This window comes from Bombus affinis, chromosome 12 (genome assembly GCF_024516045.1).
Source record: "Bombus affinis isolate iyBomAffi1 chromosome 12, iyBomAffi1.2, whole genome shotgun sequence".
Taxonomy (NCBI): Eukaryota; Metazoa; Arthropoda; class Insecta; order Hymenoptera; family Apidae; genus Bombus; species Bombus affinis.
Genome location: NC_066355.1, coordinates 4,764,694 through 4,783,718, shown reverse-complemented (window position 1 = coordinate 4,783,718; position 19,025 = coordinate 4,764,694). Strand labels below are relative to the sequence as shown.

General features: G+C 42.1%; 1 protein-coding gene across 7 annotated transcripts in view; it reads left to right on the top strand.

Annotated features, from left to right (window-relative positions):
• LOC126922495 (homeotic protein distal-less) overlaps positions 1-19,025 on the top strand; it is a 113,254-nt gene that overhangs the window by 76,728 nt on the left and 17,501 nt on the right. For 4 of the 7 annotated variants that reach the window (XM_050735079.1, XM_050735077.1, XM_050735076.1 and 1 more), the window contains exons 3-4: positions 9,708-9,879; positions 11,095-11,407. In XM_050735079.1, coding sequence (XP_050591036.1) covers positions 9,708-9,879; positions 11,095-11,407 — 485 coding nt within the window. Of the gene's footprint in view, positions 1-9,707; positions 9,880-11,094; positions 11,408-13,495; positions 17,580-19,025 lie in introns of those variants that run through there. The other 3 variants (XM_050735081.1, XM_050735080.1, XM_050735082.1) reach the window with 1 other exon arrangement.

The window sequence follows — 19,025 nt, the reverse complement described above, 5'->3', positions numbered from 1 at the left end:
AATAGGGCCTTTGTGTCTTGCGAACGACAGCCAGTACGATATACAATAACGGTTCCCTAAGATTTCTCACGTAAGCCAGGATCTGCATGTAGCCAGGAGAGAGATGTGGTTCAACGTTTGCTCCGGCGCATCTGCATTTTATCATAAAACCACGTAAACGCATAACGGGACTCGGGCTCGTCCTCGTGTACTTTCAAACTTTGTCCATGCTCCTTCCTCTATTAGGACTTCTTATGAGATATTAATTATTCACTGTGTTCAGTTAACAGCGCATTCTCATACATACATAAATATTTACGACATCCTCCAAGCCTTTTCCGAGCTTTCTTTCCATCAGCATTTCCTATGATACACGTAATACACTTGTTTTCTCTGTTTAAGTAGTAGCTCAATTTAAGTAATGGTTCAGCTAGACATATTTTTGACATTCTTTAAACTTTTCACTTCCGATGATATACGAAATATTACTCGTTCTTTATGTTCAATCAACAATAGCTTTTAATACATGTCTTTAACATTCTTCAAAATTTCCCAGATTTTTGAGATATTAGGATTTTCTATGATTCGTTAAAATATACCCATTTGCCACAGTCACGTAACAATGTACTTAGACACATATACGAATAATCTGTTCTTTTGATCAGCCTACTCGTAGTTGATGACAAACCAGATGTATCGCTTATTTTATTCTTCGTTATAAACAGCAGAAAGCTAACTCCTGAGAATCGTCTTGTAATAAGTAAAATCGTTCGAACTGAATGTTACATTTCGCTTCCTCGTAACTGTAAAACGATCTATATCTTAATCTATTTTTCTCATAACGCAAACACTTTAGAAATGAAAAATATGAAAATCCCATTTATTGTGTCATTAATTCTCAAGTATCTGCTAAATCTCCGACTGAGTCAATAATTCTGTGTCTCACTGTAACAATAAGAGTGTCTGACCTACAAATTCTTCGACCATCTGTAAGATTATCTCTCGCTTCAAGTAAAAATTATTCTTTCTGCAATTGGACAATCTTTCATTTTAACTTCTTCGAAGTGCCGATTATTGTTTGAACCAAACAACGGAGAGTTCGAATTTTCCAAAAGTTTCTCAATTTCGCTGCGGTCTGTGTATTAAATCCCTCTTGTGAATTCAGGCTGAGCGCAGGTATCGATGAACAGTAACCGGCACGAAGTGTGCGTGTCCGCGCAGGTGGAAAGAGAGACGGGAAAAAGAGAGAAGGAAAAGGCCGTGTAGAGAATGCATCGGTACGCGATGATGTAACGGCGTTATGAATATGTACAAAATAACAAATGGTCCCGGGACAAAGGAACGGTGACAGGGTACGCGCGTGTACCGCTCGTATTCCGGCTGTCGCAGCCTCACTCGTTCCACACGGTACGTGATCGCGGTGTAAAACGGTGTTTCGATTTCAGCCATAACCATTTTTCGCCTGTTCGATACACAGAGAGAAACGAAACACGGGAATAGAGAGAAAGCAACAGAGAACCTTGGTCGTTGGGAATAGGTATAATAACACTCGTGATAATCGCGTTTCCGATTAAGATTCCTCTGGTCGGCAAACAAACGTGCGGCGCACGTGCTCCATTGTACTCGCTGGGAGCAACAAAATGTTTCTCGCGATCATGATTAAAAAAGAAGAATAAAAAAAAGGACAAGATAAAAAAATGGGAAAAACAGGTAGGCGAGAACATCGCACGAACGTTTGATTGATATCTAACTAACGCGTCCAGCCACGGAACGTGGCTCGTCCGTAAACGGAAACTCCATTAAATTTGTTTTTTCGATGCTGACCAAATGGTAGATACTATCGGAGGAAATGTGTAACGGTATCTTTTCAATTCCTCGAGGGTTTCTTACATCGTAGATTTACTGGTAAACGTCCTAGAACGACCGAACCACTATTCTGACTTTAGAAACAAACGAAATAAAAAGTAGAAATAGAAAAAATGAAAGAAGTAGAAAATAACATAGAAACGCAACGATGAAGAACGCAAAACGCAAGGGGGCCGTTGCACCACTGGGGAATTTCGTTGTTGTTAAGGTGGCACTGCGCATCACCGATGCCAGGCAGGAAGTGGGAATCGCCGAAGCAGCGAGGGGGGCAAGGAGCGGGGGAGTAGCGGAGCTGAGGGAACAGGGGAACCCGACGTTGCATTGTGGGAGTGAGCGGGCGAGCGAAATAAAAAAAAGGCATTATAGCATTATGCGAACGAACGGGGCCCTAGTGACGCATTTACACGGCTGTTATTATCCCCTTCCCTGTCCCCCACCCCCCTTCTACCACCCTCAACTAGGTAGGAAACGTAGGTACCTACGATACCTGCTAACATGCTCTGACAGACGAGACAGTTCGGAAAACTCGACATATGTCGTCCGTACGTATATATACTTGTTTGAATACATTAATAAAAATCGTGGTCGAATTCGAATCCCTCGATTCGGTGATTCTATAGTTCCCACGAACCATTGGTTGCAACTCGGTGGCAGTTAGAACGTTTTGATTTGATTGGGAGCAATGATGCTTTAATTTGTCGATGTCTCGTGTGATATTCAAGATTAGGAAGATTCGATTAACCCTTTGTCACATGTGGATGACATATTCTACGCTATAACATCGATCACTAACGTTATAAGTGAGATGTGATGTACGTCTTTGTACAATGACGCGAGATGTTTGAATAATATTCTATAGATTTGGATAAAAATTAATTTGCAAGATTGCAAGGGATTGACGATGTTAAACATAGCAATGTTGCAACACAAAGGTCTCTATTAGTTTCATTTTATCTGTAATATTCTATTGCAAAAATGGTAAAACAGATATATGAAATATTTCGCCTATAGTATTGGATAAATGCGTCGCGAGATATCTCATCTACAAATACAAAGGGGTTAATCTTTAACTGTTTAAGATAGATTCTCGTACTAGCAACAGAAGCAATAATTTTTCAGAATTGAAGAATTGTAGAGAAATAAATACTCTACTTTCAAAAGACTGGGGAGAATTTTCACAGTGACAAGTTGCTCGTTAACAGCCCTTATCGACCGAAATATCCTCATTTCGCCGCCACTCGTTATCAGAATTCGAGGCTCTTCGCTTCAACGTCCCCGTTTCCATCTCCATCGATTCGTAGCTGATTGCCAGCCCGTTGAAAAACCCTTCAGCGACGTGCAGTGTGTGGCCGTCGTCCGGTACCGATGACGGATTAGTTTGTTACGGCTTTCGGCTTAACGGAGGGCGCAGGTAGGCCGTGCCGATACGCGTGATTATTTATTGTGCGGACAGATTGGATCATTCAGAACACGCCGATGGGGGTCCCTGTCTATATGGACAAGGATCGACCCGCCACGGGAATATAACTCGATCCAATCGGCGATACACCGCTGCGATATAACCTCCAATTTTGTGTCAGCAGAGATCTGCACGTGGTCAACGGGGAGGTGAACGAAACGTGATGATTGGTGAAATAATTCGCAGCTATATTTCCTACGGTAATTTAACTTCTCTTACGTAGCACTTTAGACACGTGTTTGTAGAGAAAAATAAGATTGAGGAGTAGCTTGTGGGATTAAATCCTGCGATACTACATTTCTATAAATAAAATATTTTCATTTATATATATCATATATGAATATATCTATATCACATATTGAAGAATAACTTCATTAACGTAATAACCATATTAACGCTTTAATGACGGAGTATGGTAATTGAGATCTTATGTAGAATATACTCAGATTGTAGTATGCAAATATCGGATGTAAATATATCAGTGGTATGTGATTTAAGTAGTGTTAGATACATGATACAGAAGTGATGATTTATGTCTCTCAGTTTTCTCTGCTTGAAAATGTTCATATCGATACCTTGATTAATTTATAAGATGCAATTTGAACTAAGCCATTGCTCATGGTAAAAGCACTTCATCTGTGCTGTGACCCGTGCTGATGTTAATTTATTCACATATTCGCAGAGTTTCGCATAAATATCGAAAAAACAAATGAAGAAAGATAGAATGAATTTCGTGTGTTGACCTTGAATAATTTGATAAAAAGATATTGTAAGTTTATATATTAAAGATATTAAAGATATATGCTACTAAGAATTAAAAATATATAATGTGCGATTGAAGTAGCTGACCAGTGGAAGAAATATGGTAACAAAAATGTTTCATGAAATGTATTTAATCTTGTGTACCGAGAACATAATTAGTAATCAGTTGTACGACAGACATATTGTTAGCGTTCGCGTTCACGATCGTTGCATACTCATATACGCTTAAACTGGTTTGCCGTTGTGTTTTATTTGAAAAACAAAGTAATTATACGTAGATAAACATCGTAGCCATTGGTCAAACAGAATGCGTTAAAAACGTGGAACAATGTCAGCCGCGCGCGGTCTTATCAATGCCTAGAGAAATTATGACTAGCAGCCATCACTCTATTGGTTTTATATCGTGTTATTGCTCACGCAGCTACCGCCATTAGACTAATTGCGTTTAATTGTCCAGCCCCCGTTTCGATTATTCGGGGAATGATACAGCATAGTCTGTTAATGGAATAGATAACTTTTGTGTGACGTGAATTTTGTCGAAGATAGCCGCTTTTAGATATTTATCTGTTCAATATTTTACTTTAACGATCGATTTTTCATACGTGGCTTCTACAAAATGAAAGTTAAATTCCTCTTATGCTAAAAAAAAAAAAAAAAAAAAGAAGAAAATAGACTTAACAACTAATATTTCATTCGAGAAACTAACCTTGCATATGTAGTTTGTATGAAATAAAAATTGCCAATCAAATGAATTTTGATGTTTCTTATTTTGTTCGTATTTTTTAAATTGAAGAAAAAGTAGACGTATCAAGATTGATTGTTAAAAAAAAAGAAGAAGTTAACGGAGTTTCACGGAGGAAATACAGAAATAAATTTGGTATCTAGTTTAGCCCGGCATAACGATCCGATGTTTCCCAAGGAAGCGCGTGAGTCAGATGCAACGGAACTTCACCGTTTTTACGTTCGCATTACCATAACCTTTCGAAACCTTCCGAAAGTTTTATCGCCCATGCCTCCCGCCATTGTATAACTAGGTTGTAACTACAGTTAGCAGAACTGCGCTGAAACGGCACGCCGCTATCGACTGCTATTATCAAGTCAAGGACTACATTTTTGCAAGCACCAATTACGGTATCCATGTCTGTCATACGTTACTAAGTGACGAATATTGAGAGATACATAAGTGTATATATAGGAACATGTAGATCGTAGACCAAAGTTCAAAACTTTGTAACATACTTCGTACGGTCCGATGTTCCCAGTAGAATTAGGACCACCTGTGATCAGACATAATCACCAACGTAAATCGTTGTAATCTCCTTTTGGTAATGAAATAATCTTTCGTTTCTTTGGGTTTCATTTTTGCAAATATGATTTCATTGTAAGTAATTGTGATGTTAATACGAATATAAAAAATAATAATAACACCGTTATATATTGTACTTTAAAATGTAAAACATAAGTAAAATCGGTATAATCTTTCCCAACCCTAATATTTGTATAGCAACACGGAGGCTAGTAAATTTCTTTCAATTAATTTTTACCATTCAACGTAGTGTTAAAAGAACCCTCTTGTACATAACATTTAGACGACAAACGTTCGAAGATAAACGTCTTGATCATAAAATGAAGTAGAATGAGGACCGCCGTTTTATCGGCGTATCATAAAGAGAAGAAAATCGTAATACGTTTCTACATCATATTACATAAACAAACTTTGATAAAAATTATGTTTAAAATTAGTAAATGCCTATTGGCTTATGCGCGTGACTTTACACAAACCACGAACATTCCCGCTACCCCGTACGATTTCATCGCGATTCCAATCGTGCCAGGACAATCCATCAGTAACATAGTGGCGAACAGCTGGCCCGGGGATTCGGGGAGAGGGAGAGAGAGCGTTCTTGGAGATCGCGGCTCGAATCGGTGGGAGCGTTTTCATTTAGACGTAGATTATTCCTAGATGCCTCTCTCATAAATATTAAACAGGCGGCGCGCGCGCTCTCGGATTCACGCAGGCGAAACGTTGCCGTACTTTTTACTCTGGAACCTTGTCCCGGCTGCTGCCGGGCTGCTGTGCCCGCCGCTGTACCCCTGTTCCTTCTTCCCTCTATATACCTCACGCCCCCTTCACCCTACGGCGACGATCTGTCGCTCATTGAGTATGCATCGGCGATATCGACAGGCGGGGGCTGTTACCAGAGTGCCTCGCTGTTTCGCCTTGGGCGATGTCGGAAGCCGTTGCTGGTCCCAGCAATATCAACGACGCCAACAACGAGGTCATCCTATCTTGTTCCCTCTTTGTTTATCCCTTGGCGAAGGTTCGCGCGCGACCACCGGCTGACAGGAGTAATTTTTGCACTCGCGCGGGGCGGCCATTCGACGTGGCTGCGTAGAACCACTCACACATAGAACACCAGGAGTGCACGCGTGTTTATACATTCTCCAGGATGCTGGAGGAAAAGAGATAACAGCAGCTTGCCACCGTGCCCTTCTAGTGGCCATCGGCGTTATACCCGCTTCGCACACGCTGCCTCTACTTCTTCGTATTTTTCGTACTCTTCTCCTTGTTCGTATATTCTTCTCCTGCTTCTTCCTCCTCTTCTTCTTCTTCTTCTTCTCCCTCTTTCGTCCTTTCGTTCTTCCTCTACCCCTTATGTATTCCGTCGCGAGGCGGTGCTGACTCGTCACGCGAATTTGCATACATTTCGAGCCGTGGTCAGTGCATTTTTTGCGAGAATTCCTGCTGCCGTCTGGTTACGGATATCCCGCCGCGACAACGCGGCTAGACTGATTACGACAATCGATGTCTAAACGGAAAATTTCTTTCCGAGAATCGATACTTTATTTACGATAGGAGAGATCGCCTCTAGACAGTTTCGTTACGCGACAAGCCGCGAACGTTCCCACTGTTTTCCATCTATAAAACAACTCTTCTAAATAACCAACAAGTTTTCTCCCGTGCGAGCCAACGTACCATCCCTTCGCGTCGAAGAATCTACACCTGCGTCATGCTATGACAACAACATACCTTGGTCTCCGAACAAAAAAGGCGGACGTAACTCGCGAGCGAATATCTCATGAACAAAAGCGAGCAACCCCGACGTTGTCAGCCCTTAGGGGCCTCCAATGTTCTTCTTCGTATGCCGCGTGTGTCACGCTGGCTGTAAATATCAATAAACAAAGCCAGTGGCAGTGGGCAAATGCCCGGAGCCCAGCCCCGACAATGAAATAAACCACGCCGCGATGAGGTTTTAGCTCTGGCCCCTTTGTCGGGCGCCATCTCCTGCGCGCAAGCACGCTCCGCTTTTTCACCGAGCAATTAGAAAGAGATTTATTTGCGCCGGCACGCCAGCCACACGCTTGCCAATAAGACAGACTGCGAGAAGGAGGCAAGCTCGCGAGTGTTCGACTAGCAACATATTTTTCGGCCGATACACGTATCGTACCGCTCAGCCACCATTTTATACAATGCACACGTAGTGACACGTGCATTCTCAACGCGCGTATTCTATGACTAGTACGCGCACTTGTAACACATGTACTTAAGTAAAGAACCGCGAGTTTCAACGGACCGATGCGCCTCACGAAACGTGAAACAATGTCGGCCACGAGTATTTCTTTCGAGGTTAGACAAACCCGCTGTTGCGGTTTTAATGAACTCGTTTTGACGTGACGATGCCTCCCCGTACCTCCTCCCCCTTTTCTCTTTGCTTTCTCCGTTTTGCTCGTCGTTCTAACCACATCGTCCCTTGCCCCTTGTTCACCGCTGGCCTCCGGCTCCGTGCTTCACGGAGCCGACTTAGTTAATTAAAGTAACCGTACGGTTTTTGATTGACGCCCAAGGCGTAAAAAGTCGTGGACTCCGTGTACGTATCCGACACCCAACGCTCGCTCGTCGGTTACGCAATGGCGGATCACCGAGGGTTGACACGGAGAACCGACAAGAAGCGTCTTCTCCGGTGATTGATAAGAGTTCCAGTTTCTTTGATTAATATTCGAGAGTTGAATGTGCGGTTTATAGTAGGTTCTACGGGGAAAATATCCTCGGTATCCGAGTTTCCTAAGTTCTACGTTACGAAGGTTTCAGAACTTGAAATTCTTACAATTGGGAATTAATGAAAATAAAATATTTTATAAACGTTAGAAATAATTCAAGCTTTTTCGTAAAGCCCTACAAAAAAGCGTGAATTTAAAAAATACGTGGCGATTTCGAAACATGAAGCATTTATGAAGATTTGAATGTTTGATAAAGTTTGAAAAGAATCTAAGTTTCTTATAACTTTTTAGAATGAAACATACGTTTCGAAACTTCTATGTTGATTTCGCATTACAAAAATAGGATAATTTATAACCATTGTAAATGATCTCGATTTGTCGTGGCTCTTTAAAATCAAGCGTAAGAAGTTAAAGATTTCAGAGCTCAAAAAGGGAATGAAATATAAAATATTTTATATATTCCAAAAACGATCCAGATTCCTCGTTACGCTTTTGAATCAATCTACAGGACAGGAACACAAGAATTCCAGCAATTATTCATGTTACATGTAATCAGTGTTTTTCTTATCCCAGTGTTTTGTCGTAGAAAATTTACATACAAAGTTGCAACTCTCGATTTCCCAGAAAAGGAAACACCGTATAAAACGTAACGTAGATGTGGTAAAAAAGCCGGCCCTCCGCTTCCGGAATTTTTTCTACGCGCAGGGTTAACGCGCACCGTTTACCTGGTACTCGCAAAACATACAAAACGTAGAGCTTCAGCTCGGTGTCTGTTCCTCTCTCGCTCTTTGCGCTCACCTAGCCGAGCCATGCTTACGTAAGATTGAGCAGCGCGTCACGTGCACGCGGCGCATGTATAGATCGCGCTAAGACACAAAAAAATACCGCATGTGCAATCCTAACAGCGGCACAAGCGCATTAGTATCCGCCGCACAGGCCGAACTCGACGTTCCGCGCGCGGCGTGTAGGCAGAGAAACAGGCAAAAGAAACGATAGTTACGAAACGAGCAGTTCCTCTCTTCTTTTTCTCTTATTTTTTCATCTTTTTTCCTTCGTTCGTTCTTCTTCGTCGACGTCAGTTTGCAACCCAGTAGCGCGACGACGGTACGACGGTATTATGTAGATTCTTCATAACGTGGCTGAATACGATCGAAAGCTGCACAATCCTTCCTTCATCATCGATATATCCGTCCAGTCGCTGTACCAACGTCGATAAAAACCCCTCCTCCTCTCTCCTCCGACTCACTATGTACGCTTGTCCCTCTTGCAAAATATATATGTATGCCACGCCGAACAAGCGTGTATCATTACGCTCGGTGCGTACTGGCAGAAATTCATATCGGCCTCTGTAATTATCGGATGTTTGACGGACGGAAGGACAGCGGCAACAGAGACAGTGAAAATTGCTGGTCTCTGGCGACCGCAGCCGTACACACCGTCTCGGTCCACGTTAAATAGTACATCAACCTCGTGCTGCGACTCGCAGGTTCTCTTCGTTTTTCTTTCTTTTTTCGTCCGCGGCCGCGTTTTCTTCATTCGTTTTTCTCCTCATCGTTTCGGTCTCTTTCGCCAATAGCTACTGACAACTCGCGAAACGAGTTCCACCTGACCTGATCGTTCCCTCGTCGGATTTTTGTTGCAGGTGAAAATCTGGTTCCAGAATAGAAGAAGTAAATATAAGAAGATGATGAAGGCGGCGCAGCAGGGCGGCGGTGGCGGCGGAGGGCAACACAGCAGCCTTCTAGCCGGTGGAACCGCTCTACCCGGAGGACCATCCCCTCAACCGGGTCAACCAGGAAGTCTCATGCAAGGAGGTGTGTTCGCATATAATGGTAACGCGGTAATCTGGAGGAAAAAATCGGTTTATCATTATTTTGATCGGGTATATTAAAATACCCGTGGAAATAATGGTATCACACGATGTTTCCAATTAATTACGATTCCATATTATAGACATCGATTACGTTAAAATGGAAGCAATTTCTATACACTTCTAATTAGATCAAAAATATTTAGTATGTCCATTTAACAGGATTAGTTTATTTAGAAATACGCCTTAACGAGATGATTTTGATGCCTGATACGTGATCACGTTAATCAAGATAAGAAAGAAAGGCATAAAAACTTCCATGCCGCAATTTTCTTCACGATGCAAGTGCTACTCACGAATACCAACTCAGAAGATATAAATCAATTAGAGAGATCGAATCGTAATGCCAGTGGCATAAAACCGTTCGATAACCTTGTCGATCCACATACATATCTCGGCTTCGATTTCGAGATTACAACTGGTTCAATGAATTATCAGCGCGCTGTATTTTCTCACATCTTCCTCGATGAAATCATCTCTAAGAATCGACGTAAATCCTAAGTTATATTTTAATTTCAATTAACATTGATTCGCGAACCACTCATATTTCTAAATACTTATAAATCAATTTCTTCCTGTTGTCAATCTGGATATTCTGGTTCGATCAATTACCAAACCGCGCTCTTTCCACGATTTCTTCTATCAGTTTCCACATAACTCAATAAACCAGTCCTGAATCTCCATCGACATACCAATCCCCTTCTTCCATCAACTCTGATATTCTCAATTTAAAGTAATTTCTCAAATCTCAAATCTTCTCACTATCGATCATATAATATTTCCTCCCGGTCTAATAAATTGATCCAATCTTTACCTAACCTAATCCAATAAATTAATCCCCATTCCCCAGCTCTAAATTTTCATCCATCAAATCATCTAAAACCAATCCCTTTCTTCCACCAATCTCGATATTTTCAACTCGATTCCATTTCCAAAGATGCAAAACCCTGACCTTTTTTTCCTCATCGACTCCCGCAATATTCCCTCGCAGCTCGATAAATCAATTCACCCGGCACCTCCGAACGACTTTGAATCATCCCCGTAACGCGTCAATGGAACGCTGCAGCGAATCGAAATGCTCCACCCCCTCGTTCTGTTCCGTTCAAGATAAGGTTATATCTGGAGGATCGATCTCGAATGTTCTCTGTTACCGTTTCAGGAGGCGGAAGTTCCGTGTCGGGCAGTCCGACGACGGGCTATCTCGGTGGAATGGGAGGTGGCGCAGGGGGTCACACCCCCGGCAGTTCGAGCCCAGGAAGCGAGATGTCGCCTCAGCACAACGAGAGCCCGCCCGCACCCTCTTGGCCGGGCGAGATGAAGCACCATCCGCATTCGCACGCGCCACCGCACACTCACCATCACCCCCATACGCCTGGCCACCATCCACCGCCGCCACCGCCGCCGCCGCACCACGCGGGTTACATGCCACAGTACTCCTGGTACCAAGCGGATCCTAATCCTGGACTACTCACGTAAGTAGTACTTCTAGTATTCATTGGACAACTCTGTTCGACTAACCGATCACGATACACCGTGTCCACAGGACGATATTTCACGATTGACGAGTGCTATAATATACACAGACTCATGAAAATATTTCAACATTTGTAGAGATCTTTTATGGATGTGTACCGTGTGCCGTGGGAAACATTTTGAAATTGCATCGGTACTGTTGTGAGACTCGACTACTGTGATTATGTTGCTAAAGTTTTAAACCAATACGAAAATATGTACATGCAACAATTATATGATATTGGCTTGTCCCAAAAGCTTCTTTTCTTTCACAGGCAAATAGTAGATGCACATTTTTTGTTTTATTATTTTTCTTATTTTATTGAACTATGTATGATCCAATAGTATTGTTCCAATAGAACAAAATGGATCATATATAATTCAATAAAATAATATAAAAACAAAGCTGTTGCGTATCTATTATGTCCTTATGATACGAAAGAAACGTTTGGAGTAATCTAATATTCAGTACAACTATTATATTCCACAGAGGTCACGAAAGTATTTGAACAGCAAATTTTTTATTATAATAAATAAATCTCAATATTCAGTAAGACTGTGTTTAATACTTATTCGAAGCTTAAGATGTCTATTCATGCTGTATTTTTAACTTGTATACTGGTGTATCATGTTTTAGATTGGTCTAAAATTTGATCAATTTAATCACGACAGTAGTGTTTCATTACAATCCTAATGAAATTTCATTTTGATCGGTTGCTTTAATGGGGACGCTGAATTTAGGGTATGAAAGATACTAATGCACGGTATAATAGACGAAGTTGCATAGTTTGAAATCTTAGTGGATCGAGTTACGAGGACTTAAGAGTTTCTTTCTTGTAGATATTTTTTAATTTATGGATTAATTTATAGATTAATATATATAGAAGATTTATAGTAAGGAGATTTAGGTGAATATTACCGTTGTTTCTAGCGGAAACGCGTTCCATTATTCCTTGATAATTCATTGTGACATTCCATTCGAGTAAAGATTTTCGTAAATAAAATCCGTTGCAACTTTAATCCTACAATACTGCATTCTTCGCTAATTATTGTTTCAATTATTTCTAAATTCTCGAATATTTTAAATATTGATGAAATAACTTGTTATTTATGTTTTCTAATAATTTTTCCGAAATAATCTAACCCGACTGAACTTGTTCCATGTAATTGTTATTATTTGAACTAACTTTCATTGTTACGAAGTTAAAAGGAACGTAACATTTACCGACGTAAATATATGTAGTATCTTAATGGGTCTTAGAGGAAAGGACAAGTAATGATGTTTTGATTTAATAAATAATATTCGAAGCAACGAAATGATTACAATGCTGTCGTAGTTCTTATTCTCATAGACGGCTTTCGACTTCCCGATTCACACTCTCTGGCTTCTACACTCGCTCGCTCTCGCTTCTCAATTCACACTCTGCACACCTTTTGCATCCGTCCTCTCCGGCTTCTCAACTAACACTGCCTTTAACATCTTTTTGTCTTTTCCCGCCATATCACGCATATGTCCCGAAAACGCCCGTGGCCAGGGTCACGCAGGCCCTTTCCACGAAACTATCCACTTAAAAAGAAGACCGACGACACATTGATGTACCCGACGATGCCGCGGCTCTCGCGACATTGTTTATAGTTCGGCCGATATCTTAGGCCTTTTGTCCACGATACTACATATATATACACATACAAACTTTAAATATCAACGACACATCGGTTCCTTGCATTGCATTATACAAATTAAAATAAAGGACATTCTTATCAAGAGAATTTATCTATAATTCCAACATGTACGCCCGGATGAAGAGAATTTATCTATAATTCCAACATGTACGCCCGGATGAAGAGAATTTAGCAATAATTCCAACATCTACTCCCAGATAGAAGATACAACGATTAAATCGTGTTTCCTGATCTATCGATATTCCCGATCGAATGACCCAAAGAAATCGTGTACGTGGAAATAGAGGGGGAAGACCTCTATTTCCACGTAGAGTGGCACGAAGGGCTGGGTTTTAATGGCTCGTTCGTCTGTCGTATTTTTTCAGGGTGTGGCCGGCGGTTTAACGAAGATGTCCTTCGAGCTGTGTTCAGGAGGAACCGCTTCTTCGTAGCACCGCGGACGTGCCAGCGCCCCTGCCCCAAAGTGTGAATACGTATAGCACCTGTCGCGATGGACTTCGCGTTCGATGTTAATAAATTGTTTCTATCTCTTAACGAGAGCCGCGTGTTCAGCGACTGGTTTTCCGGTCTACGACAAATTGGTCGTCCGTCGTTACGACGAAGAATCAAAGCGTTGCGATTGTACGATCTATAGGGAACCAATCGCGATGATGGTAAGTTGGAAGAACGCAGCTGTCCTGCATCGACGAAAATGAACGAACTTTTCGTGAAATGAAAACGTTCAGTAGAGAATCGAATTCACGTACGATTATGCATCGCGAATGGCGATTCGCAAATGATGCACGACTCGATTTTCACGTTGATGGAATTTATATGAAACGTCTATCGACGACGATGGACGATCATGCTTTGCCTGTAAATAAAATCATCAAAGAGAGGGGACAAAGGGCAGCCGAAAAATCGCACAGCAGATAACGACGACGTACGAATCATCGAATAGATGTAATAGAATCTCCTCAATCGGAGATCGACGGCAGATCGTCCGCGTTCGCTTCGCGAGCTTACCGATCGCTCTTCGTCGTCGAACGCTCGGAACCAGGCAGAACCAGCTGATCGATCGATCTAACTGTGACTGAATTATCGATAGAATTTCAATGATCGTGAAACAATTAACAAAGTGATCAGGAACAGTTTCCGCCACTTCGTTAAATGTCAAGATAGCGGTCGGCTCCTCGTCGAGCTGTTGGCAAATTATCCATCGGATGGTTCTCGCGGAACAAGGATATTTTCGCCACCTGAAGGAGGGGATACGATGTTTCGCGTTCTAAATGATTCACAACGATTCCTCGGTTTCCTTCGTAAATGTCAATCTGTTTGTTAGATGACGTTAGATCGGTCGATCCTTTGTGACAGTTGCCCAACCGAGGCGGCTGACCCACTTCGTGCTCTGGAAGCTGGATCGGATCAAACGGCAACAGAGCGAGAAGAGAACAGAAAGGCGGAGAAGCAAAAAGGGTAACCGCGAAAGGGGACAGAAAGAAGGACGGACAGAGACGAGACGGGCGAAAGATGGAGAAAGACGGTTTACGGAGATAGAGAGAGAAAGAAAGAAATATTGCACAAACTCGTCGTCGAGAAACAGTCGTTCCTCAAGGCGGTTAAAAGTAATAAGATCCTAATGACATTTTCGTGAGTCAAACGATCTCGGCAATCACGGTGGCGCGCTGTAATCACCGGTCCCTCCTTTCCGGATGAAGCAACCGAACGCGGTGGACCCTCCTCCGAAAAGGAGCGGAGGACACGAAGAGATACGCGCGATTTACCACGAAACCCGAGGCCGTGCACAGTCAGTGGAAAAAATCATTATCTCGGTCGACGACGCGACGGACAGTTCTGACAAGTGCGCGTTCATTAAATTCGTGAAAAAAAGAGGGAAAAAGAAGAAACGAAACATTCGTGAAAGCATGGTCTCGGGTCCATCGTGGCTCGATGGAACATCAAGCGGAAACATCTGTCGCGGAGACAGTCTCCGCGATCTCGTGAAATCTTTCTCTCCTCTAAACCGCATATAGTTCGTTCGAAAGATTCGATTTCTTTCGGGAATAAATCCTGCCGTCCTCTCTGTTCGTAATTCTTCATCGAACAACCTTCAATCTCGTACCTAGAGGATGCATCGAGAAAACGAAAAGGGTTTTACGCTGTTTTTACCGTTTCCCGTCGGCCATGCTGAAGATCTCCACCCTTTTGCCATCTTTGCCACCACGGGCCAACGATATAGCTAGCTTTCAAAGAGACGCCACGAAACCGCAGGAAAAGAGAACGAACGTTTGCGGTTTGCGACTAGGGGAAACTGGGAGGGTCGGTGAGCCCCACCGCTGACCCAAATCCTCCGGCGTGTCGGTGTAACAATGGTCGTCTCATGAGAACGCGGTCTCACACAGTCCCTTTACTTCCTCATTCTGCCTTCTTTTTCGCCTCCGGAGATGCCACCGTTCTGGTCGAGAACGAACTCGAGGAATCGCGAAACTTTAACAAAACTACGTCGAAAAAATCTCCTCGACTTTCTCGGATGTCCAATCTCAACTACGACATCTATTTTAGTCTTGAAATTATATTATTACATTTCCTTTTACATTTAAATTGAGTCGTTTTACATTTCAAATCGATAGATCTGTTTTTATCGTCGATATTCCAAATCCTATTCAATGGTTCGCTCTTTGTGACGGATATTGCTTAAACCTTAACAAATATTACTTAAACAACCTATTTTTTGCGTTCAATGTATCCAAATTCTGTGTCAATGATATCCTTTTGATAATCGATACATGCAAATTCAATTTAAACGACTCATTTTCTGCGATCGACGAATCCAAATTCTACTGCAAAGGTTTTCTTTTTATGATTCATATCCACAAATTCTATTTCGGTTTAAAGAAAAATTCATCTTTCGATCGAGAAATGTAAATGACAAACAGGTCTCGAGCTTGTTCCGACGGAGTTACGTTTCGTGTTTCCCCGGCGATCTCCGTTAGAATATTTCCTCGAGCGCGCTCGAGCTTTCCCATCGCGAAACTCTCGACATGGGAACAGAGTACAAAGCCAGTTTCACGCCGCTGGACATCTGGAGCCATCGCGTGTTACCTCGAAATCCGCGAGAAAGAAGTAGCCTGAAGCTAGCGAGTGAGCAGAGAAGGGAAACGACCGGCGACGAGCAAGATCTACGTCGACGTGTTTTCTCTCCCCTTGTATCTTCTATCCTGGTCGAAATTTTTCCCATCATCGCGGCTTTACTCGTCGTGTTCGTCGTTGTCGTTCGACAATCTGGACGCGATATCACGGCTGCGGATTCAGTGCGATGATGACGAGAGATGACGAGCAACGATTCCCTCCGTGTATATGTACTAATAAGTGCCGTTAGATTTCGACCGCAGCGGCTGCGAGGCACGGAACGGCGACGGAACAGCGGTTCTTGCGTTTAGATTCGGTGCAATAAGGAGGCGTATGCGTGTATAATTTAAGACGAAGCTCCCTCAGTTCCTAAATTGCGTGTAGAACGAGTGAATTGCGAAAAAACAGCGTAAAACAATTCGATTCGCGCGGCGAACTGGACGAAAGTGTTTTGCCCGGCGATTCTCGCAAACGAGTAAAAGACACATCCTGTAACCCGTTATTCCAATTTTTTTTCCACGCGTATTTTTCGTCCCAAGATCCCGGCAAGAAAAAGAAAGAGAAGGTAAAAGGAAGAAGAAAATAAAATTAAAAAACGAAGAGAAAAAGAACGTTGAAGAGGGAAGCGCCCTGTGACAGTGTGTCGGTCACTTGCAAGAGCGTAACGTGTTGCAGTTTAGCTTTGTCACGCTTTCGTCGAGTTCGCGAGATAATAGAACGTTGGCCGAGGACGAGCGAAACGGACTTTAACGCGATGGGAAACGAAGAGAGGCGCGCGAGAGGAGAAGAAATATAATGGAATGACGACCATCACACGGAATAACGGAGAAGAAAATAATAAATATATATTGGAGACGAAGAAAACGAGAAGAGAGGAGTCCGTAGAATTTACTAGCGTTACTAGTCCCGGTGCAAGTAAGCGGGGATCGAATCGAGCAGCGTGAAACAGATTTATAAATGATCGATCCCTTCTGGTGCGTGTAAATATTGCACCGGGGCCCACCCCTCTTAGCACGTAAGCCGTAAAACAAGTGAAAAAAATCTGTGTATAATATGATATTGTGATAAGATGTGTAAAGATAGGAGAGAACGCGAGAGAGAGAGAGAGTGTGTGTGTGTGTGAGAGAGAGTGTGTGTGTATGTGTGTGAGAGAGAGAGAGAGAGAGATAGGGAGCCAGAGATCGTCTATATACATATAGGTTAATAAGAACACGGCAGACCCCAATTTATTAATTTTATCGAGTACCCTTGTACGAATATAGATACTACGAGGACTAAAATATCTTAATTATGATTACTATTGTATAAAATATGAATAATAACTAATTAATGCAATTTAAATCGCATCGACTTATATACGTACTTACTCTGTTACCCTTGTTCGTGATTTCTCGAGTTTTCGAGAATACGATGAAGATGCAATAAAATGGAGGTCGTTCAAAGATGTTTCACAAATTGTCGTGTTAGATAGTAAATGGAGCGATTATTCGATGGTTTCCGAGGAACTGAAACTGCAGAACGGAGGATTCCAATGTCCTGACGGTAGGTTCGAGTTCCTGTTTCTTTCCCTTTTCTCTTTGTTCACCGGTAGCGGACACCACCTGCCGTTTTAAAGGCGGCGTACGCATGCTCTACTTTTATGGATAACTGTACTCCTATCTCGCTTAAAGCGAAACCACCGACTATTCCGTGTCTTCGATGCGTCTACACGGTGTCTTCGAAGAGATGGAAAATTCACAGAATAACAAGCTTCATGATAAAAAAAAAAAAAATCTCTCTCTCTAATAATACCCTGACAATATTCTTGATGGAATTATCCGAGAAACGTGTAAGTATTATTCCATTTCATGGAATGTATTCTATACCTTAACGCTACTGCAGATCTCGGATTATTCGAAAAACTTTATCAACAACTGTTATATCGTATAGCGAGCTGATAATCGTAATCAATAACTCGTGTGAGTCATGCTACTACTTTTCTAGAAAAATATTTTACTTTCATTATTTTAAAAGGCCTCGATACATATTCTTTAAAATTAAAAAAAATATGTCGCAATATAAAATTAAATTACAATTTGGTCGGCTATCAAATTAAGGATTGTGATTACGCGTAACTTCTAACTTCTAACATACTCGCTTGTACGTCACTGAGATTCTCAGCTATATTTGCATCAAACGTAAGAATTTCAAAGGAAAATAATCGTAAATAACCCAAGAAACGTAACAAAATTAACAATAAAAACAAGGATGCTCGCGTTTCTTTCTCTAATATTTATGATCATCCAAAGCTCAAAACTTGATCTCGAAATAAGCGAACAATGATTACATTCGTGACGCTGCTGTCCGCGCGGTCGCAAGCCAAAACTCGTCCACCATCCGCAGAAAGAACGAATCGATCTGACGTCTGTTATTATCCGTTCGGCTGATCGTAATAATCGTGACGAAGCTTAATAAGCCAATTAGCTATTCGATGATTAAATCGTACGCTTATCTGGATATTGATTTTCCTCGAGACAAAGGCCATTCTTCCCGACAAAAGCGGCCATGTTCCGCAGGCACTCAGTCGTTTGCTACGCGCGACTACGCTTGCTCGTCCGTGCGGGACCACCGGCAGAAAAAGGTGTACCGATGTCTCGATGAATGCGGTGTGCGCGCCTCTGCCGCGGTTTCCAAACGTAAACTTATACTCGGTGAAAAGGTAGACAGAGAGCGAAAAAAAAGGGAAGCAAAGGGAGGAGAGAAGGAGGAAAAGAAGAGAGGAGAAAGCGCGAGGAAAAGAAAGAAGGA